We start from the raw sequence: 22304 nt of genomic DNA on the forward strand, positions 1-22304 counted from the left end.
GCATAACCACAATAGTCAACACTCATAATTGTCTTTTCTTATACGGTCATAAAAAACACACACACACAAGAATCTACAATTATTTTAATTCACAGTATTTTACAATATACATCATTCCATTGATTGAATCCATCATGCTAAAAAAAAAAAATCATTTTATAATCATGAATTTTAATCTAAAATTTAAAAAAAAAAAACAAGTACAGTTCAATATTTCTGACTAAAATGTTAGACAGGAAAACAAGTATTGCATCCAAAGAAATGAAAGCAGATAAGGCCAGAAACAAAATGTTGATTTGACTAATAATGATAAAGTAGGGGCACAAAAATATCATCATGAACATAAGATGCCATTGAAGTGCAAATAAACTTTCTAATGTAAACTATCACATGAAATGTACTTTATATTGCTTTCTTAATGCATCACTTCACTTGTTCTTTGCAGCCACCACCAACAGTGTGATGATGTCACACTGCCATAATGTTCATTCGCTCAGTTTATCACATTCAATTTGGCTGTTCACAATGAGACCAGAAGTATCTTCAAAACAACCCAACATGGAAGCCAATGCAAATATAATGGCAGTTATATTATTAACTAACAAAACATGCATGTCAATCTATGGTTGAGTGCATTTCGAATGGCTTTTGCCGTGTTGGGAAATCCGAGGATTAGTGAGCGTCCCTGCTGACTGACGAGCCCTCCCCCCGTGGCGAGGAGCACCGCGACAGCTCAGTGTTGTCGGAGCTCGAGCCGCTTTGACTGTGCAGGTCGGCGACAGCGCTGCTGGCGGAAGTCGACGTAGGTTTGGCTTTCTCCTTAAAGTCTGTGATTATTACTGTTAGGTCACCGACTGTAACCTCCAAATGCTGAGCGCTGCTCCGGTCCACGTTTTTTAACCTCGGTCTGGAGAGGCAAAAGAAAAAAAAATATGGTTGAATTGTTTCCCGGACTTAACTGAGCAAAGGTACATACATATTGGAAGAGCATTTAATTGTCTGGTCTGTCACTATATGTTGCTGGCAATGATAGATGAACAAATAAACATTATTTGCTGTAAATAAATATTCAGAGCATTTTGGTGAAATTGGATCATTTCCCCGAGACATCTGAAAATCTAATGAAACACAATGAACTAATATTGATGAATGTGGCTATCAGACAAATACATACCTCATCTTTTTTAGGCTTTTCTTCCTCAGCGTGAGCTCTTTGTCACTCTTCTCCGACTTTTCTTTCTTCTCCTTCCTTAGCAGCGTGGGCGGCGGTGCAAATTGCTGATTTACTTGCTGTACGAGCAACTGGGAAACAGTCCGTGGTTTTCTAAAAAACAAACAAACAAAAGGACATGAGTGTGACGGTTACACTTGAGTGCATCTGACAGTTGCATGAGAATGTTCAGTGATTACATTATGGCGTCGATCAAAATTAAGTGTTAGTGTCTTTGCAGTGGCAGAATTGTTGTAATGGCTCTAATTAAAAAAAATAAAAAATAAAAATTGTGACCATTAAGTACATTAGCCAAAGACCACCAACAAACACGCAACACACAAAATGTTAGGCAAGTCTAAGATGTGTACGCACATTAAAAATAGAATTTGTCGGACACCTAAAATTGTGGGAGGAGGAGGAAGGCAGCCTTTGTGGTGAAGCTGGATATTTGGACATGAATAGCAGAAAGGAAAATGCTAATGACTAATCTACACAGATAATTCCAGTATTCAGCGTGGTTGACTGCATGGAATTGTGGGATACGTTACTAGTGTTAGTACAAAAAAGACGGAACAGTTCCCCCCCTATCAATCAACGTTCAATTGCAATTTAGGGTCCCTTTTCACGGTGCGTTTACGGTTTGGGGGGGGGGGGGGGGGAAACAAGCACTTTGTTTTCTGTGTACAAGAAAATCCGACACAAGCCGACTCCAGTGATCTTACAGTCGTCTTGACTGTAAAGACAGTAGAGTTCATTTGTCCAAACGTGTAAGATTTGACACGTTCTTACCGAGTTGACGTCCCTTTCCGGACATCGCACATCGTGCACTTGAACGCCTCGGCGGTGTTCCTGAAGGTGCAGACGCTACAGTCCCAGTAGCCATCGTCGACTGGCGACTGCTTCGGCTGCCGTTTCGGCCTTCGAAAAAACACAAAACAACACGCTTGCTGTACAAAAACCGTGTGCGGCTAAAGTTCAAACCAAATCGGTTCGGCTATATACTGTTTTCAACTCTGTAGTCGCCCAAACGTTAGCGCTTTCAAACACACGGCTGCCTTCCAACTAACAAGCTAACCGCCATGAAAACAGATCAGTTCAAAAGAGCTCAATCAATTTCCCCAAGCGGTTCGACTCTACTTCATTAGCTCGTTACCTTGTGGGACTCTTCTTGTCACCCATAATACACACGTTGCCGTCAGTGCAGTTAAAGGGCTCAAACGTGACCATTAAAAGAAAAACAAACACATCACGTTCAGCTGCTGCTACTCAGCTGTCGTTGATGCTCCCGTCGACGGTGGTCGGTCATGTGACCGGCGTCCAACCAATCACGTTTCACGTAATCACTACGGCGCTCCGATTCAGACAAACTTTGTGGGAACAACCTAGAAAACACAACAAAACTAATCTAAAAATATGTGTATAGTTTTAAGAAGTCAAGGGGCCACTTTCTCAAGTGTCCACCAGATTTATAGAAGAGCAGACGCGGAATTAAATAAGAAAAATCAATGTTGATATGTGTAACTACCAATATTTATGACAGTGTCTTGCTCAAGGAGACTTCGACATGTCCACAAGGGTTGGGGATCAATCCCACAACCTTTGGGTTTGGAGAGGAAGGAAAACTATATTTTAAAAAATTGTGGAAATGTGGTAAATGACGAGAGGAGGGGTTGAAGGCAAGTCATATTATAAGGCAGATATAGGTTTTATTTATTTCTGTCCTCTTTCGTTTCTTCTTTTTTTTGTCAAGAATGAAATAAATATTTTGGATTGAATATCTTCTTTAATCTTCACACGAAAATTGCTCACATAGCAAGCAAGAAGCTAGTGCCTTTCAACTCTTTGATCTGTCCTTTCAAGTCTATCATCTCTTTTAACCCAGTCCCCTCCATTCAAACTATAAGTTCCTGCTGAATTTCTTTCAATTCCACAGTGGCTTTTTGCCAAGGTTTGCCGATTTTGACATCCATGCGTGACTATTGCAATATTGATTATTGCAGTTCAGCTCCATATACAGTGTTACTATTCTTGATTATCATGCCACACCACCGATCACTTTTAAATGCTCAATAACTTATGCTTATTGTATATTCATTCGTCTTCGTATCATAATTACTGCTCCACTGGTCAGTTTAAATTCTATGTAGCCTACTGTACAGTACTGTACATGTAAACATCCTTTCTCATGCCCGGTTCACACTCCATACCACTAGGTGGCGGTAATGAACCTAAACGTTTCTCGCCAATGCCATCGCCAACCCCCATCAACCGCTACAAGAAACGTCGGCGTGCGATAATGTGGGGATTAAAGGTCCTTTAGGTATAGATTAATTCGCAGTACCGATACTCTAAAACAGATTTTGTAATATCATTTGATGTCATTGGGCTGTTTTTCCAGAGGCGTTACTTATTTGTGTTTTTTGCTACTTCCTTGTGCCATGCTAACTAGCTAACGGATGCTAACGGACAGGCTTGGCTAACCTTGCCTCTCACGCACTTTCAGCCTTAAAACATTAATATCATTTACTTGTGAAAAGTGCCAATGTCTTTGGTAAAGTGCAGCTATTGTGGTGTTGTTGTAGAAGACCGTTGGGGGATGAAAAACTTCACCAAGACGACCATTGTTTGCTGGTAGGTCCGTCGTGCTGTGGTAAAAACAACATCGTGGAACACCAAAAGTAAGTAAATACATTTTCAAGTGTGTATCATGCACGTATTGAGATCAGCGTGTTTTTTTAGTTGCATGTGTAAATTCTTTGCCCATTATACTGGTTGTTATACCGAGGTGAAGTTAGTTTTAGGTTGGATATTCGACAGACATACGAGGATACGTTCCGGTGTTCTGTCGGATCAGCATACCTCGTCAGATCAGCATACCCGTATGCTGATCTGACAGCTGCCTCTATCGGGCTAGCATACGTAGTCAGAATAGCATTCCTACGTTACTACGATCCCGTAAATGATAATAATACACTGCAATTAGGCTAAATAAGATGCATATTAAAAACACTAGAGCTACCAAAGAAGCATATGTATAGTTAGTTTTAACACGAGCGTGCTCTTCTGACGGCTGATTGTAACATCGGTATGTTGTTTTGATGGCTGAAATGGGCACCCACAGCACATTGTTGCCTTAGTTTACTAGTCAACAAAAAATAAGGCCAACTATAGAGCCACATTAAAACTTCAGAGGACAATATGCCAACGCGCTCCCACAAACGATTTGCATGAATTTCTGTATTTTTAGATGATTTAAGTCTTCGCGTCTCATCCCGTTGTGTTCATTTTGCTGACTGCTGCGTTCAGGTGTAGGCTATTATGTGCACAGGGTCGTCATACGAAAACGTTTTTATATATCAAAACAAACTGTTGTCAATAAATCAAACAAAAACCATATGCAGGCGCGGATGACAGTTTCCTCACCAAACTGAGGCTGAATGCACATTATAATGACTTGCACACGAACTGCCCACTAGGTGACACAATTGTCATTTCTAATTTGTGTAAAAGGCAACATTATAATCAAACAACAAAATATTGGCTCCAGCGATACCCATTATGTATGATAGTTGTCTACGTGACAGAAAATTGTCTAGATTTAATTGAGCAGATTTTGCAGGCTGTGAGAGAATTTGCCAGTTGGAACACCATTGCTTAATTTTGAAAGAAACATTTGAGAAGACTCGAAAAAAATGAGCTTTATTGTTGAATTCAAAATGAAAACCGATGCAGGACGATGAAACATATTTTATGTACAAACTACAATACACGTTGCCAGTTTGCTAAAAGTACAAAAACATCAAGTGACAAAAACTACACAACCTACGTCTCAAAAGATTCCAAACTACGATGGCTGTAGCAAGTCAGCAATTTAAGTTGCATTTTTTTTACACTTAAAAACGTTATTCTGCACATTCAGCATGTGTCCACCGCAGACAGAATTCACATTGCACCTTAAAATAAGAAGAAAAAACACACATGAGTGAAGCCCCAAAATGGTTTTTGAATAAGTGTAGTACAAGCATGTAACTGCCACTGTGCCATAATAATAACGCAGTGATCCACGATGCTAACTGCAGAACAAAACTTACTCTCTGAATAAAATACTTTCACTATATAAAATAATTACAAAACGAAGTAAAATGCAGTTCTAAATAATCAGTTATTGCATACTTTTACTTACTTGTCAGTCGAGGTATGCTGCTCCGACGAGTTCGACAGCGTGATGATGTAATTGCCTACTGCGCATGCGTAGCGCGTGCGCAGATGTGTGAGGTATGCTACTTCGACTGGTATGCTGGTTTGTCAGAACACCGGCTCCGGGGAAGCTGCCTCTTCGAAGATAAAGCTCCGGAAGCTTTCATTTATGGCCACGGAGTCGAGCCAAAACAGTTTGTGTCGCCATATTGCAGAAATTGCGGTTAAATTCAATCGGGGGAAAAAAGCAACCCAGTGCGTGTATATCCGGTTTTCAAAATAAAATTATGTAATGTGTAATGTGTCAACCAGTCATCATTTTGCTATCATATTGCAATGAAAACGAGTCGTATCTCACAGGGAAGGTACAGCACTATTGTTAGATTAGGGCTCCTGTGTTATATGTTATGTTAAATGTTTTAAAGTTTGTTGAATAATGTTTTACGATTGTTATTGTATGTTCTTTTTAGTAAGTTTTGTAACCTATTTTCATAAATTTTTCTTCCTCTGAATGTTAACTCCTGTTTGTTGATGCTTATGTGTTGTCTTTCCTTGTGTAAAGCACATTGAGTTGCCTTGTGTATGAAATGTGCTATACAAATAAACTTGCCTTGCCTCCTAATGATTAGATAGATGGGTGACTTGAGCTAGGCCGTTGTGCCGCTGTTATTTGTCCTTGCTTGGCGCCTTTCTAGCTTTCTGCATTCTGGCATACTTATCCAGTAGAAACAAGTTCAGGCCATTAGATCACACATTCTCACATGGGCAAGGTGAGCCATCCAACCATGTGGGTGGACGTCCTAGACAGTATAAGTGCAGAGACTGTTTTGAATAGAGGAGATCCTCTTCTGCATACCGATAGAAGAGGGCTCCAAAGTTGTGTACTCGATCTTTCTGGCATCCAGCAAATGGCTCAACTGAGAAAATGCGGTCTTCTGGTTACCACTGCAAGTTCTCATCAGAACTTTACATTATCATTGCACACTGATATTTAGTCCACAGGTCACATGACCTGGAAGCTAGTGAGCTAAAAAGCTATTGCTATTTTTTTTATGTATTTAAAAAAAAATTAAAAAAATCATAGCGAATATTGAGAAATGTGAAATTGAAAAACAAGACTCGTATCTCATGCTGGTGGCCCAGCGCTACTATCCCACACTGATTTTGAGGTCATGTGACCTGAGGCTGTGGACTTAAATCAATGTGGAATGATGGTGCAGTTGTACCTTCTCTGTGAGATACAACTCATTATTCATTGCAATATGATGGCACAATGCTGACTGGTTGACACGCATTTGATATTCCTTCGTTTCCATGTGACGAAATTATATAAAACTGTGCTTTCAGTTGCTTGTCAATGCCACTTCTTTTTTGAAAACCGGGTATTGTAACATGCACGGTGTTGTACCCCCCCCCCCCCCCCCCCCGCGTTTGAATTGAGTGGCCATAAATGAGAGCTCCCGGAGCGTATCCCCGTAGACTAAAGCTTCCCAGGAGGCGCCGCGAATGTCTATCTAACGTCACCTTGGTGGTAGTTTTAACCTTCTTTTCAGTCTCTCTGCTACCCATGTTAAATCAGTCGGTTTTTAACTATGCAAGTGAACAGTTGTGATCAACAGCCACATTGTTTACCAAGTAATTATCTTTTTTTAGTGTCTAATAGACCAGGGTGGCACTCGACGCGTGTGCATTATGAACACCAGTACTCACCAGCAAATAGCAGAGAGGTAAGATGTTGTTTTAAGGCAATGGATAGTTTGCAGTGATCGGCAACTCTCCTGCTAGCGCTCTTTTGCCGGGAACGATTATCGGCATTACTAGAGTAACCCTTTACCATGAAGTTCAAGCTATCGGCACATTACCAGCCTAATCTTAACCTTCAGAGCATATAGGCTGTTGACAAGAAATTGTATTGTGTATATAAAAAAAAAAGTGTACAAAGCGTCACACTTTCCATTATGCCAAGCACGAGTATACATTCACTGGCGTAGAATTTATACTTGTAGTTGTCACGCGATTCACGGCAAAATAGCACTAAGTGGCAAGTTGCTGAAAATCTACGACATGAAATTGAGGTTTAATGTGAATATTCTGGATAAAAATAACTAGTGTTGTTCCGATACCATTTTTTGGCCACCGATACCGGTACCCAGCTTTGCAGTATTGGCCGATACCATAACTTAACTAAAAACGTAAGTTTTTTTTTTTCCTCAATATGAAAAAGCTGTCCTGCCATTGGTTTGGAGCATTCAAGGGCCAATAGGATATCTTAGATCGGCATGCAGTGAATATGTCACATATCAGTGAATGTCGTGCACCAGCAAGACACAAGCTGCTGCATCCAAAATCCTATATTAGCGTTGATATTAATGGTATTGGCATGTTACTTGTGAGTAGTCACCGATACCGATACCACTGTTTCTATGCAGTATCGGCACCTCTGCCGATACCAGTATCGGAACACTAAAAATATCCCTTTGAAAATTTTAGATTAAAGGTCATAAACAGAACCAGAGAACCTCAAATGATTTCTTTCCCCCCAAATAACTGGTTAGCTCCACCAAACTTTTTTTTTTTTTTTTAACTGGGGATGGTAATACGCAGTTTGCAGCAAGTACTTGGCATCTGATTTGAACAGTTGTCCTTCTGACAAACTGCTGCTTTTTACTTGCGAGTCAAGCCATGGCTCGTATCTCGATAAACTGGTAAATCTGGTCACTCGTGAATCGTGGTACCACACTACAATAACATGGGTGAAAGACAAGAATATTTACCATTGGTCTGTCACGTACGTAGTTTTTTAAGATTTCAAACCCACATTTCCTTGCTTTGTGTTCTAGAGCTCCTGTTGCCAAAAGTGATCTCTCAAAGGCACTTTGCTGAATTCTAAACCAGAACCTTGTATCTTGTTATTTCTGTGTGACCTCAGAGCTTTGTGCCCTGGAGATGATGTCGTATAATTCTATCACTTGAAAACTGCTTTAGTGTCATTTACACTCCCCTAAATCTTGTACATTTTGCTTGTGTAGGATTTATTTCTTGAGTCAACTCATAGAGTACAATGTGTTTTTTCAGGTGACTGTGCATAGGGTGGTCAACATTTTTGAAAACAGCTCTCACCACGCTCCTACAATGGTGGAATACGAGAGAGGATATGAAAATGAGCAGTGGTATGATGAGGGCTTAAGCTACCACGGCGAAGAAATTCCCAGGGATTACCCACCAAAGCAATACTACGATGAAAACCCCGAATATGGCAACTACCACAGACAATCCCCACCCCATCACCAGGTAAGACAAGACCATGTGTCTGAAACCAATCCTATTTCTTTTCAATTCAGAAGAGCTCAACACCGTAACAATGCAGTGAATGCGTGCCAACATTTCCCTACCATGCCGTTAATTTTTTTTTTCCATTCCTCACCCCACTCTTAGGAGTCACACTATCCAGGTCCACATTATGGCAGAGATGATTTGCGGCATCATTTACGATCAAGGTGATTTGTTATTTGCTTTCAAGTACTTGAATCATTTACTTTTGTCACTATCATTGTTTCTTACCTCTTCCTCCAAATTTAGTGAGAAAGGTTTGCATTATTTTAAGGTGGTTATATTCCACCAATTTATTAGATTTTGCAGATTTTTATTGTATGAATGTTGGGTTTGTGTGGTCCCTCTATTCAATTCCGGGAACAGCTCGAACATCATGTTTCTATAAAAGAAAGATCGGTTTGATGTGGGTCTTAATTTAAAAATATAAAAACTGTACAGCTTTTACCAATTCCAATTGCAGTTATTTGATCCTGCTGTGAAACAGTATATGTGACAATGCACACATAAAAATAAGGATTTTTATTATTATTATTATTGTTAATGTGAGGTTAAGCTTTTAATCTTAGTTTCTCTTTGAATAATGCATGTAATTTAATGACAATATTTTATGCAGAAAATTAGGATTTTCCTGCCTTGGTCTGCTTGCTGCTTCACTCACTAAACTGTTACCAAGTAAAAAGACCACCAGAGGGAGTCAGGGTACCAGTTTTTGAAAATGGAATTAAAATAACAGACATCCATGGCCTTTTGGAGCAAGTTTTATTAAGATTTGATACATTCTCCAAAGTCGGTGTGCACTTTTTATTTTAATTAACAGATGTTTCAGTGACAACATATCAATGCCTTCGTCAAAAGTCATTTTTTTTTTTCAGGTAACACAAAAAATTGAACCATTTGCATTAGGAGGAGATGATTTAGTAAAAAAAAAATGACGTAGGCAATTATTTTAAGACGGTGACAATATTTATTCTAAAGTACAGTATATTGAAACCGATCTATGTCCCAATACTTCCTGTATTTTATATTGAAACACACCTGTTGTTAAAAAATATGACTACACAGTGATTTTTTGAACATCCTGTATGATTTAACAGGGTTGTTTCACTGCTTATGTATATATAGGTATAAAATTACACCACTAATTGATTTGTCCTACGTTTCACCCGTCCAACCTAATAAATCCCTTAGTGTAAAAAAGAAACATACTGATGGAAAATGTTTTTGGAAGCATTTCTTTGTAAACCCCACTGCTCGTAAACCTCAAGGCTTAACCCCAGACAGAGTCGCTAAGTCCAGCTGTTGTAAACCCGACATCAACACACACGCACACACACACTCCTCACCTCGGCAGCTTCAACATACCAGCAGTTTACGGGCCCCCCATCACTGGCAGAGTTATACCAGGCAAGAATGGGGGACAAAGGGCACTAGTGTCTACTTACTCTGCCAAAGAACCCCCCGCATCCACCGTTTACCCCACCCGAATAGAGAAGACAGCCAGACCACTCCCTTTTTAAATAAAACACCCACATGCATCTCAGATATTTTGAACAATAAATGGCTATTTTGTAACCTGTTCAGTATTTACGCAACCTCTTCACAGAGCCCCTACCTGTAACTTAAAACGGAATGAACGAAATTTATAGCTGGCTTTTAAACTCTTAATTGTATTGTATACACGTTGACATACACTAGTGTAAAATAAGAATAACCAATTAAAAAAAAGAAAAACGCTATTTGTGTGTCAGTTTGGGAATGGGTACCTTTCACATTTGAACCGGTACAACCAGGAATCGATACGCTCTCTGCAGTCATGACCAACTGATCCACGCTTAATCCAACTGTTGCTCTTAGTTTGGGAATTAAAACGTCACTGAAATCTGCACGGGCATTTTCATTAAAGCTACTGAAAGCAGAAAATGAAAAATTTAACTCCACACACCCTTCTTCACCTACATGACGTCGCATCCGCAGACAGGTCGGGAAATTCAAACCCAGATCCTGTCTGAAAACAATTGGTAAGGGGGTACCCATTTTGAACAGCTAAGGTGTTAATCTACTCAAATAAAGGGCTAATGTAAGGATATTTTTGTCCAAATTCTTACAAATAGCAGCCTTACGTGATCAAACCACGCATTTGTGACCAAAGAAAAAGGGCCACAAATCTTTAGCAATAAATGCTACTGCAGAATGAGTTAATTTCTTGTGTTAATTACAAGTGGACCATTCGGTTTGTTATAAAGCCTTCTCAGGAGACCCTTTGTTACATTTTCAATGTGCACGTTACTTCTTTAAGCGTACGTACGTTTCTTTTCCAAAAATGTGAGGTCTCATTTGACCTATCCTCATTTGGAAATACAATTTATGTTCAGACTGAGCCTGAGGCCTGAACAACCAGGTGGCTGTGGGGACATTGACACCGAAACATCTGGATACAGGCTGAATGTGGCGCAATGGCTTCGTCAGCCTTCAGTGGTTAAATAATGCGCGGAAGTGTGGTTGCCTCGAAATCCGGTGACAGCACTCTGTGACTTCAGCTCTATATTTGGGTCTAATTAAACAGTGCCTTCAATTGAGGACAGACGCTGACTTGAAAATTGGCGCCGAGTTGAAAATTGGTCCTTTTACGTCGTCCAAGGGCCAAAAGTGGAAGATTGCATCCATTCCACAAATTGATTCATCTGCCCTACTGGCTCTGAATTTAAATCTGTGGTTTTGCCTTACACACGTTCTTTTTCATTGCTCAACTATTATCCACTTTGCCTCCCAAACCTGTAATGATGAATTTGGGAAGATTTGAATTAATTATGTGTTCTGTTCTTAACCTTCTACCGTGACCATTCTTTGGCAGCAGCAAATTCAGAACCAATCTGTTTTGTTTTTCAGGAAAAATGGCCGACCCGGTCCATATTTCAGTAACAGGGGTCGAGGGTACTCTCAAAAGTAAGTCAGTTCCCTTTTTAATAAGGTTATGTTTTTACTCTTCACTTGTCACTATATGAGGAATTCCCCATTCCATTGTTTTTGTTGCATGATCCGTATGGATGGTAGCATCTCTTGGATTTTACTTGTCTCTAGATAAACGATTGAGAAATTGCAACTTATTGACTTAACTGGGGTGTGTTTTGTTTCAGTCGAGACGACCATAATCACTTCAGGCACTCGCAGAATGCTAAAGCGGACTGGGACCGCTCTTCTTCTGTGAAGAAAAAAGAGAAAAGCCAACCACCTCCTAAAAAGAACGTCTCTCCTGAGTCAGGCAAAGCCTCTGCACACCCTCCAAAAAGTACCGGTAGGCCTTTATTCACGTGTGTCTCGAGTATCTCAGGTGACGGATTGGGGATGGACATGTTCTCCACTATGCACTTCAGGTCATCCATCCATCGATTTTCTGTACCGCTCATCCTCACTTGGGTAATACCCTGGACTGGTCATTAGCCATTCACAGGGCACAAATAAACCAACTGTTCACATCTAGTCTCCCTCTTGCTTATTTTTGAGATGTGGGAGGAAAGCAGAGTACCCGGAGAAAACCCACACGGGCTTGGGCAGAACATGCTAATGCCCAGATTTGAACCCACGCTACAGTGCTGCCTGCTTCACTTCAGCTCTAATAAGCATCTACACGCAGTATAAGCTGAAAGCTTCAAAGTTGGAACACCCCAAACATGGTTGTAGTTAAACAAAACGTACACAGTCGACCCCTGCTATTCCGTCAGTGCATGTTAGGCCGCTAGTTTAGCATTAGCAAGGACAAGGCTGTTACAACAGAATACGGATGGATTTAAAAATGAGGCCAAAAGCAAAAAAACAACAACATAAAAAAACACCCTTGGTAATACCGCTGGCCAGGGCGGTTAAAAGTAAACTATTTTAAGCTAAAAAGAGAAACTTTTCTGAAGTATGTTGCATTTTTTCATTTAAATGAATATGAAGCTTTGTAAAGTGCTTTATGCATTATACTAAAATTGGTGTTTTCATTTGTTGGACGACGGCGTGTTTTTTTTGTGAGCTGTTTCGAATGTCATTCGCTGACGTCAACATGAATAGTGAATAGTGAATAAAGGTTTTGGGTGTGAGTCCGAGCTATGAAATGCAAAATATAGATGAATAAATAAGTCAATATAATTCAAATGTCCAATGTGATAAAGCCGGTCACATTGAAGCAACTTTTCTAAGATGAGGCGTGTAATGTGAGCAGTCACATGGTAAGATGTTAATGGCACAAATGTCACATGCCCTTTTTTTGTGTGAGTTTGGTGGGGTGAAAGTAATAACCTCGCTTTTTTTCACTACAGCTTCACAAACTGACCTCCTTCACGAAAAAGTAGTTACCGTGTGGCTCGGCAATGTCACAGAGATCGCTTTGGAGCCTTCCTTTCACGTGCTTTGTTTGGCCTTTTCCAAAATTCTGCCAAAAAAAAAAGTTACAAAAAGATGGTTTCAATTGATTCGACACGGTAAAGGTCATTAGACTAAGTCTAAGTAATTTCTTTGCTTTGATTGCTGAGCTGTGCAGGCATATTTATGTGCTGAAAATGTAGTTCTTTGTTGTGCCAACCGTTTGAAGATGCAATAAACCAGTGAGAAAACAGTTGTACCTCCCACCTCCATCTGGAACACTAATTAGGCCAGTAAAGCCTGCTGGAATGGGGTTCTGGTGATTTTTGTGTGCTCTCATGCTCACATGGGGCCATGAATGCATAATTCTTTTTAAAACACTCTTTTCGGAGTGGAAGGCTGACCCAAGGTTTGAAATGAAACATCCCAATAACATGGCATTTTGGCCTACTTCCATACTTTAATTATTAATGATAATAATGTGTATTGGTTTAACCTTACTGAATGACTTGTAACCATTCCAGGATGTACACAACCTCATCCAAATTCAGTCGGGATAGTTTCCTGCTCACTTACTGGCCTAGTTGAGGACAAGTGGTATTGAAAATGGTTGGTTTTATCTTCACTAAGTCTAGAGCCATTTCCAGTTTTCTTAAAACAGACAACCAAACCACTGGCCTCCAAATTTCCTTTTATTTTTTTTTTTATTTTTTTTTTTTTTTATGTATTTTTTATTTTTTTATAAATGTTGCATTTTTTTTTCTTTCATTAGCTAAGCCTGTTGCGGTACCAAGTCCACCTCCAAGTGTCCCTGCAGAAGAACCACCGCCAACTTCAGTAACCAAGACAATAACCCAGGTAAATAATAGTATTTGTTTTTGATGCACTTGTATCGGTGGCTCTATTCACTGTTGACATGCGGCGTTCATAATGAGGCTAGCAAGACCTTTACTCAACACTGGTCAAAGAGTTAAGTTGTCTCTTTTTTTTTTTTTGCATTTCAAAAGTCTTTGAAATCAGAACCTGTTTCTAAACCTGGTGACCTCGCCACTGACCCTTCGACCCTTTACTCTACCAGGAAATACCCAGTGATTCTGTACCAGAGAAGGAGAAGTCAGCTCCATCCAGCACGGAGCCCGAGACGACCCAAGATAAGGAAATAAAAGCGCGACGGTCAGAAGCCATTAAGGCCAAGGCTCTGGAAATTGAGAAGGTAATAAGAATTGTTCCATGATGAAAAGTAGCGCAGTCTATTTTCCATGGGCCAATGTGATGGTCCTACACAATAGGCCTGTACCAGATAGTCGTGTTTTTCCGTGGGCATGTTGGCTTGTTCTATCAAATCAGTTCATATTATTAGTGTATACTTTTCAATTTGCCAAAACTATAGACCACAGATCCTCAATTAAATATACTGTAAAGCGATCCAGTTCTTCCAAAAACTTAAAATCCTCATTTTTGCTTTGCACTTACGTTTGCTTTTTTTTTTTGGACGTCTGCCTGTCACAAACACAAGCTGCTTCGATTTCATTGATTGAGTCATCTCACTTGGTTGGAGTTGCGATACATAGCAGGTAATGATGCAGCGTCCAAGCTGCTAGAAGTCTGTACAGGGTAAAATAGGGCTACTGAATGTACAGTGGTACCTCTACTTAACGAATGTCTCTTCAGACGAAATTTTCAAGTTACGAAACGCCTCAACGGGAAAATATTGCCTCTTGTTACGAAAGAAATTTCAAGATACGAAAGGTAAAAATACAGTACCGAACGCAACATACTTTCAGCTATGGCTATTACCTAGCATCTTTCTGGCATCCCATTGTTTAAGAGGAACCTCTACCGTCTGTTTCTATGAGCATAGATAATCGATAGATAATAGATCGGTGTCTATGCAGCGTACTCGTCATTCATCCCTCGGGCCATGAGGTGTTCCGGTTTTTCATAAATGTATTAACTAACGGCCGACAAATTTGTGAAAAAATTCAAACAATTGGTGATGAAGGCACAGTCAGTTTTTAGTTACAACGAGACGGGCCTTTTTTTTGGAAAAAGATGCCTCGCCGTACCTGAAGTTTCCATGAAGTTTAGGAATTTGATGAAAATAATCACCCAGAAAAAGTGTTCACCAGTCGGGCGATCGCTCACTAAGATGATGTTTGCCTTGGAAATTTTCGAGGGATTGTTAAAAATAAAATAAAAGCAAACATCCTTGGATCAGTTCTTTACAAAATACCAGGCAAAAAACACTTCTGTGAGAGAACATGAACTAAAGAGGGCAAAAAAACGATGAGGACAGCAGTAAAAAAGGTAAATGACCATTTTTATTCTTTACTCTAGTCTTTGTTTTTTACATTACGCACAACTCTCATTTATTAAGCAATAATCTAATTGGAACATTAATTTGTTACATGTTTTGATGCATTTTTATAAAACATTTATGTCTGAATTTTGGGAGGCTTGGAACGGATTAGGGCATTTACATGGAAAATGCGTCTGTACTTACAAAATTTTCTACTTAAGAACTTTGTTCCAGAACCAATTAATTTCCTAAGTAGAGGTACCACTGTACTCCAAAAGGTGTGCTGGTGTAATTGTCAAAATGATCCAATCCATAAAAAAAAAGCTACCAATCCGGCTAGCAGTCTGCCTATCAGTTTTAGTTGTTTAGCACCACACTACGTGTTAAACGTTGCCCACTCGGCATCCATTGCAGCCTGGTCATCCTGGGAGAGAGATTCTCCCCCATCTGTGGTACTTTTTCTAGGGTTCTTTTTTTTTTTTGTCCCCATGTGTGGTTTTTGGGGGAGTTTAGATCAGGGGATGTCGTTAATATTTGTCAACTGAGGGCCTGTGAAGCCCTTTGAGATCCTTTTGTGATTAAGGGCTACATAAATAAATTTGACTTGACTTGAGTTGACCTCTACTATAAACCATTTTTATATCACACTATAAAAACTTTATAAAAACTACCCGATTAAAGTAACACATGGTTTCACCAAGTTTTACTACATGAAAGGATCTGTCTGGTTGTAGTCATCATTTTCGTTGCCTAGAGTCAAATATAAAAAAAATGTATACAGAACCACCTGCCCACCATTCGCAAGCCATTTTGGTTTCAAAATGCCAGTCAGCAGGTTGCGAAGCCCTTCTTTGTGGCGTTGCGTTTTATTTCACCCCCCCGCGCCCCTTTGTCCCTCCACGCTGCACTACGTGCCACTTATCTGTTCCAGTTAAAGCAGGGCAGGAATTGGCCCGCAGGATGTCATGCGGCCCACCCACAGTGTGGTACGTCTTTTGGCATTGGTGTGCACGTGCTTGCCCCGCCGGTTCCCAGCGCTGCCACAAGACGAGGGGTGGGAGGCAAGCCAAGCGCTCCGGTGCCTTTACGGGAACATCTGCCTCCGAGCTGTACGCGTCAGGTCGCGGCGAGCTTGTTAAAAAAAAAAGAAAAAAGCCTTCATTTCGCGTTAAAGAAACCATACGTTGCTCATTTTCTATAACTAGAAAAGGAATCAGTTTAGTTTATTCAGTTCAGCATTAACTTTTTTGTTTTATTTTTTATTTATTTATTTTTTCTGTGTGTGCTGCGATATCTGTCTTTCCGCATGCATTAAACCTTAAACAAATGCATCATGGCTATAAACATGACTGGCATAATAAAAACATTTAAAAACCTCCTTCCAAATACCTCTATCGTTACATCATAGATGGTCAGTGGAAATATGGAATACAGAAAAAGTGATTATATAAGATAACACTTAAAATATCCATTCATAACTTCAGGGAAGTCTACCGAAACGTATCCATTTTCACAATTCTCTGCTCTTTGAGATGTTGGCTTAACAGGCAGCTTTTAATATCATCTAATGTGAAGCAGTCCTCAATTAGAAGGCTTGTTATGCAGGACCCCTGCCTGCCTCATTTCAGCCTCACGTGAGGGCTTGTATGCGTAATCTCACTCAGGGCCCCAATTTCCCAACCCCCCCTTTAGCATCTCTGCGCATAGCCTTGAGTATGTTCACAATTTGGACCTCCACAAACATCCGCTTTGGGTCGAAGCCCACTTTTTTTTCTTTTTTCTTTTTTTTTTTTAAGTTCCTTCTCTTCATACTGGTGCTTCTCTCAGGGGCCCCCTCCTGTGTGGCACCAAAGCATCGGGTTTAAAGATCTTATAAAATGGAGAACCACCATGCAACGCTTTTTAACAAAATATAGGTAAAAAAATAATAAGCAGAAGAAGACATTTAAAAAAAAAAAAAAAAAAAAAATCATCTCTTTCTGTTTTTGCTAGTAAATGCACTCTAACGTGTCATCAACGAGGAGCATACACTTTGAGGTCATACTCAGTTTTATCAGGTCCTGGTAAACCTGAAGACCCTTTGAATTATGGCATCATTCAGTTATGATTGCATTTGATTCTGCCTGAAAGGGAGTGGGAAGAAGAACATTTATTTAATCCCACCCCCGTCTCTAATCTATAAAAATACAAATATACAGTACTTCCTGCAAGTTACAGTATTTCTATCTTAAAAATGTTTTTATCAATATATAGACAATATAATGGCATACCATGAACTGAATTATTATTAATAACATACAAAAAGACTCCAATTTTGGGGTCAGCTTTCCATTTTTATTTAATTGTAATCATTACAAAAAAAAAAAGCCATCCACAAAGTGCGTCATTTAGATGCCCAGTGAGCAGAATTGCTGGCACTTTGTGTAGGCAAGAAAGCCTTGTTGCACTTTTGAAGCGCAGATTATCATTTGTCCCATCCCAAGTCGTACTGCTTTTGGGCCGTTCCACTTCGGAGTTTCCACTGTGCTTGCTTTCCATAAATGCGAGGAGAATTTTTCCGGGAAGAAATAATTGAAATTGCCACCTGAGATTTCTGCGATGTCATGTTAAATACTGCTCAAAAATGATACTAGAAACAATCCCCCTCAAATGTGGTTGCACACGCTGTATGCCGTGTATGTACTTGATGGCACCGAGCACCGTCATTATGCGGATCAAACGCATCCCGCAGTCTGTGGGGTATTTCGGTCTTTTTTGCGGCTCACTCGTCTGTGAGCACAAAGCACCTTGTTGGAGAGAGCGAGAACGACGAGTACTCCAGTTGCGCCGATAGCTGTCATAAAGCGTGTAACCTACCATTAATTTCCGTTCTGTAGTTTCCCTCCTGCGCAAGCAGAGTGCATAAAATACTAGCGGAGGCATGGTATGCAGGAATGGAGTAATTCAAGGATTTTATGAACATGCTGTAGCTAGTTCAGCTGGAGAATTTAAATCAGGGAGGCAGAAACATAAAATAGAAGTTTAAATATTTTATTTGGAATAATATATTTATAATATAATATTTGGAATTGATTTGTGAATTAATTTGATTATTTTTTTTCAACATTCATCCTCTTCCCATGTACTTTTTTTAACAAACAAATGAATCTGTATGTATTGCAATAAACTGTCAGCTTTATTATACATTGTTTAGGTTTATAGTAATATAAAGACAAATGAACCATAACATGAGAAGACAGTTGATCTATTCTAATTATAGTTAACTTGACAAACACTTTCACTTGCAGTCTTTTGTGCGGTCAAAACTTGACAAAATTCTACCAAACAAGTGTGACATAAACAAAGTAAGTCATAAATCAGATTACAACTATGTAAATTAGTCTGTGGCATTTCATGTATCTTCTTAGACGGGGAATTGATCTAGACAACGAATACAATAAATAAATAAAATATTTGTGTATATGAATAATAAAGCCCCTGACCATAATGAACCAGAGGATATTTTTTTTTCTTCTACAAAATGCAGCCTTTGTGATTTAAAAATATGGATTCAACTACATTGGCTTCTGGTGTGTTAGTGTTTTGTTTTTCTTTTTTCCCCCTTCCCGACCTTCTTTGCATTTCGCTTAGGCGTCACAGTATATGCTAATGTGGTCTTGTGTGAATTAAGCTTCACATAATTCAACTCATGCAGTCAAAATATGACGCAGATTTAATATAGCGGTTATAGGATTGCATTTACTCCGTCAATCATGTGTCACCGCTTGCTGACATCTATTTTTGACGCAGGCTTTTCCTGACCAAAATTGAAATTGATGGTTCCGCTATGATAAAAAAGCATCAGCAAAACACTGCGCAATATGTCTCACGGAAAGAAACAAGCACTTTGCGGTTTTACATTTTCCTCAAACTGACACATCCTTGGAATATAAAGCCTTTAGCGTTAGCCGGTTAGGCTAACGCTAACCTCACATTCTGCTTAAGATGTTGATTCAAATTGACAAGCTTCAGCTTGCGGTTTTATTGCAAACCAACATGACGTTTATATTTCAAACACTTACTCGCGTTTTGTTTCTGTGATGGCTGTGAGATCTTAAAAACATGTTAGGAAACTTGAAGGTCCATTTTAGGAAGATGGTCAACTTCCTATTAGTTCTATAGAGTACAGCCGTCCAATTTTTTGTAAATATTGTATCGTTTGACACTTATATACAGATATTTTATATATATCAATATAGTACAATCTTTTTGGAAGTCTATATTTTTTAATAGCAGATTGCGTCCAAGTAGTCACTTTGCTCAACAGACAATTAATTTTAATCCCGTTCGCTCCCGGCTGTTTTACTGGATTTTGACTGATTTCGCAAGGCCCACAGAATATTGTGTTCTATTGCTATAAAAGCATGGAACCTATCAAAAGAAAGATTAAAGTCTCTACTTTCATCAGGAAAAAAAAGTATGTTTCTGTCTGTTTCCGTTTTGCAGCAATTAGCATTAGAAGAGAGCTAGGTTTCATCAGTTTTCACAAATCTATTTAAAATTGTAAGTAATTTAGCTATTTTTCTAGATGGCCCTGGTTGATCTCCTTTGATCTGCTGCTACCTGCTGGCCATTTGTGTAATAACTACCCTTTCTGCAACCGTTCTTTGCAGTTGAGAGGCTGCATCAAAGCCTTCTGTATGCTTTAGCATTAAAATAAACAAAAAAACGTATAAATACGTCTTTGCGACGCTTAAAACATAAAAAAAACGTATTTACACGTTATTGGGAGCAAATGAGTTAAGGGCTAAAGGTGATGTGGACTGTATGAAGTCACCCCTGGAGGACCTGGCTGCCCCGGCCTGCCCTCTTCGCCTGGCTGGCATAACTCTAAAAGCCATGCGTGCCCCCCCACCTCCCTTTCTCAGGTGATAAAGATATTGTGAGCTTGCACCTGGGACAACAACAAAGAACTTAACAGCCGCTTTAGGTCGGCAATAAAGTCGTGGAGGGATGTGAGAGCTCGTTACAACGCGGCGTGTAAAGAATGCTCCAGTACGGCGAATAAGTTTGACACCTCGTTGTCCTCGTTTTGTTTCCGGGTCGACGTTCGCCTCGACTGCGCACAAATGAATGCGTTCGTTCACACGCCTGTTTGGTGGAATGTGGCACTTAAGCAAGCACTCAAAGTTGTGAGAGATTACCAAATACAATAATAATAATAATAATAATAATAATAATAATAATACAAACAAATACAACACAAAAAAAAAATGGTTCTGAGATGTTACCAAAAAAAATACAAAAATTGCCTAAAATAAAATAAAATACCTCAAATGACACATCCTTCCAAACAATCTGCAACATTGCTCAGGTATGCATGCCATTTCTGCCATCATATTTCACCCAGATCTTTTTGAAAACGTATAGTATATATGTCATCTGCTCCAAGACTTGTATCTGTTTTACAATATTCACAAAAAAGGTCGACACTGGGACAGGTTTTCTGCAACCAGTGTTTTGTGATAGCCTTCTTGGCAGCTGCCAACAAAACCCGATAAAGATAAACATTGCTTTTTTACCCCCCAATCTTTCCGGTATAATTCCTAGATAAAGAACTGAAAAGGATACACTCGTGTCAAGATGCGAGACCCTCGAAACAATCCCCGCGACGTCTTTCCAGAAAAACTGGATGGCGTGATCCGCCATGGGCTCCCCACATTCCCTCCAGCAGCTCAACTGTCTAACTTCCACTTGGGGGTCATAAAGTAGCGAATGACAGTAGGCATATTCTTTACATTTCACTTGTGTAATATTTGTGCTCTTTTGAGAGGCTAATTCAAGGTCGCTTACCCAAAATCAACATCATTTCCCCCCACCACCTGACCACTCCCCATTCCCAACTATAACTATTTGCTTTTTCAAACCGTTATTGTGTCGTTTTACATTTTTTGTGCAGAATTATAGGCAGGATTGCGAGACGTTCGTCACTGTGGTGAAGATGTTGGTGACCAAGGAGCCCACGCTGGAGAATCTTCTTAACAATGCTCTCAATTCAAACTTGTCGGAGATGAAGCAGAACTGCTTCGCTTCCCTCAGGCACTACGTGAAAGAACTCGATGAGGCGCTGGAGTTGTCAGACACTACAACTTAATTAATATGGACGTTGTTTGTTTTTAAATTACCTGTATCATTTCTTTTTAATTAGCATCCTTTTGTGGAATGTTTTTTTTTTTTTTTTTAATGAAACGTGATTTTGTTTTTAATAGGATTCACGTTATTTACTGTCTATAAAGTTAGCATCAGCTGCGCCCTTCCATATAACAAATATTTTAACAGTTGAGCTGATAGTGTTGTCAGTAAAGTGCAAACGAAATGGCTGTATGAAAACCGAAATGTTTTACTGTTGAAAGTAAAAGTCGTTTTTATCTTGATTGATGAAAATATACAAAAGTATTAACACTGTCAAGCTGACGTATTTTAGGGTTCCATCCAAACGTGTGCCCGTTTGGAGTGCCTTGCTGCAGTCATGAAGACCTTTTTCACGTTGTCGCATAGTACAGTACAGTCTCGTGACGAAGCTTTCATTTAATTTCTTTAACTCACTGAATCTTGTACGGGGTTGGTTTACCCACACTACATCCCGATTAACCCCAAAAAAAAAAAAAAGTTGGATTCATCATCCAAAAAGCAACGGTATTGCATCGTGTGTAATCAAAAACTGGAACAGTATTGTTGGACCATTCTAAACTCCAGTAAAGGAGAAAATGTAAGCTAATTTAGTGATCTCATTTTAGAACATGTACTGTGTCTGTGTTTTATTTTAACTGGGAGTTTCTCAATAAATATTTGGATTTTAAAAAGTTTACCCTTGAATGAAATTGTTCAGTTTTTCATTTTTGCTGTCTGCTTTGGTCACACAAAGAACACATTCAGACTTCA

General features: G+C 39.4%; 2 protein-coding genes across 3 annotated transcripts; one reads left to right on the forward strand and one right to left on the reverse strand.

The window, feature by feature from the left end:
• Positions 1–66: 66 nt before the first annotated feature.
• LOC144016338 (YY1-associated factor 2-like) lies at positions 67–2547 on the reverse strand. Of its 2 annotated transcripts, XM_077517335.1 has the most exons (4): positions 2367–2537; positions 2003–2131; positions 1175–1324; positions 67–907 (listed from the first exon to the last, which is right to left on the reverse strand). In XM_077517335.1, exons 1-4 carry the CDS (start codon positions 2438–2440, stop codon positions 673–675), a joined length of 588 nt encoding a protein of 195 aa, XP_077373461.1. In that variant the 5' UTR covers positions 2441–2537; the 3' UTR covers positions 67–672. The 2 variants fall into 2 exon arrangements, with proteins under 2 accessions (XP_077373461.1, XP_077373462.1); XM_077517336.1 differs by lacking the exon at positions 2003–2131 and having other exon boundaries at positions 2367–2547.
• Positions 2548–3408: 861 nt separating this feature from the next.
• LOC144016337 (uncharacterized) lies at positions 3409–22230 on the forward strand. The gene is made up of 10 exons (XM_077517334.1): positions 3409–3533; positions 3796–3891; positions 7064–7137; positions 8486–8701; positions 8846–8907; positions 11630–11686; positions 11878–12035; positions 13857–13942; positions 14163–14297; positions 21322–22230. Coding segments are annotated over exons 2-10 (984 nt in total). The 5' UTR covers positions 3409–3533; positions 3796–3890; the 3' UTR covers positions 21517–22230.
• The last annotated feature ends 74 nt before the right edge of the window (positions 22231–22304 follow it).

The sequence above is a fragment of the Festucalex cinctus genome, chromosome 3 (assembly GCF_051991245.1).
Source record: "Festucalex cinctus isolate MCC-2025b chromosome 3, RoL_Fcin_1.0, whole genome shotgun sequence".
Classification (NCBI taxonomy): Eukaryota; Metazoa; Chordata; class Actinopteri; order Syngnathiformes; family Syngnathidae; genus Festucalex; species Festucalex cinctus.

What these genes read in the sequence shown, in the direction of transcription:
- LOC144016337 (XM_077517334.1), top strand. An exon ending in AATCCCCACCCCATCACCAG is followed by an intron (nt 8,702 to 8,845) that starts GTAAGACAAGAC and finishes CCCCACTCTTAG; the next exon opens with GAGTCACACTATCCAGGTCC. An exon ending in GGTCGAGGGTACTCTCAAAA is followed by an intron (nt 11,687 to 11,877) that starts GTAAGTCAGTTC and finishes GTTTTGTTTCAG; the next exon opens with TCGAGACGACCATAATCACT.
- LOC144016338 (XM_077517335.1), bottom strand. Translation starts at nt 2,440, where the DNA reads ATGGTCACGTTTGAGCCCTTTAACTGCACTGACGGCAACGTGTGTATT. An exon ending in GACAAGAAGAGTCCCACAAG is followed by an intron (nt 2,132 to 2,366) that starts GTAACGAGCTAA and finishes GTTTTTTCGAAG; the next exon opens with GCCGAAACGGCAGCCGAAGC. An exon ending in AAAAGCCTAAAAAAGATGAG is followed by an intron (nt 908 to 1,174) that starts GTATGTATTTGT and finishes TTGCCTCTCCAG; the next exon opens with ACCGAGGTTAAAAAACGTGG.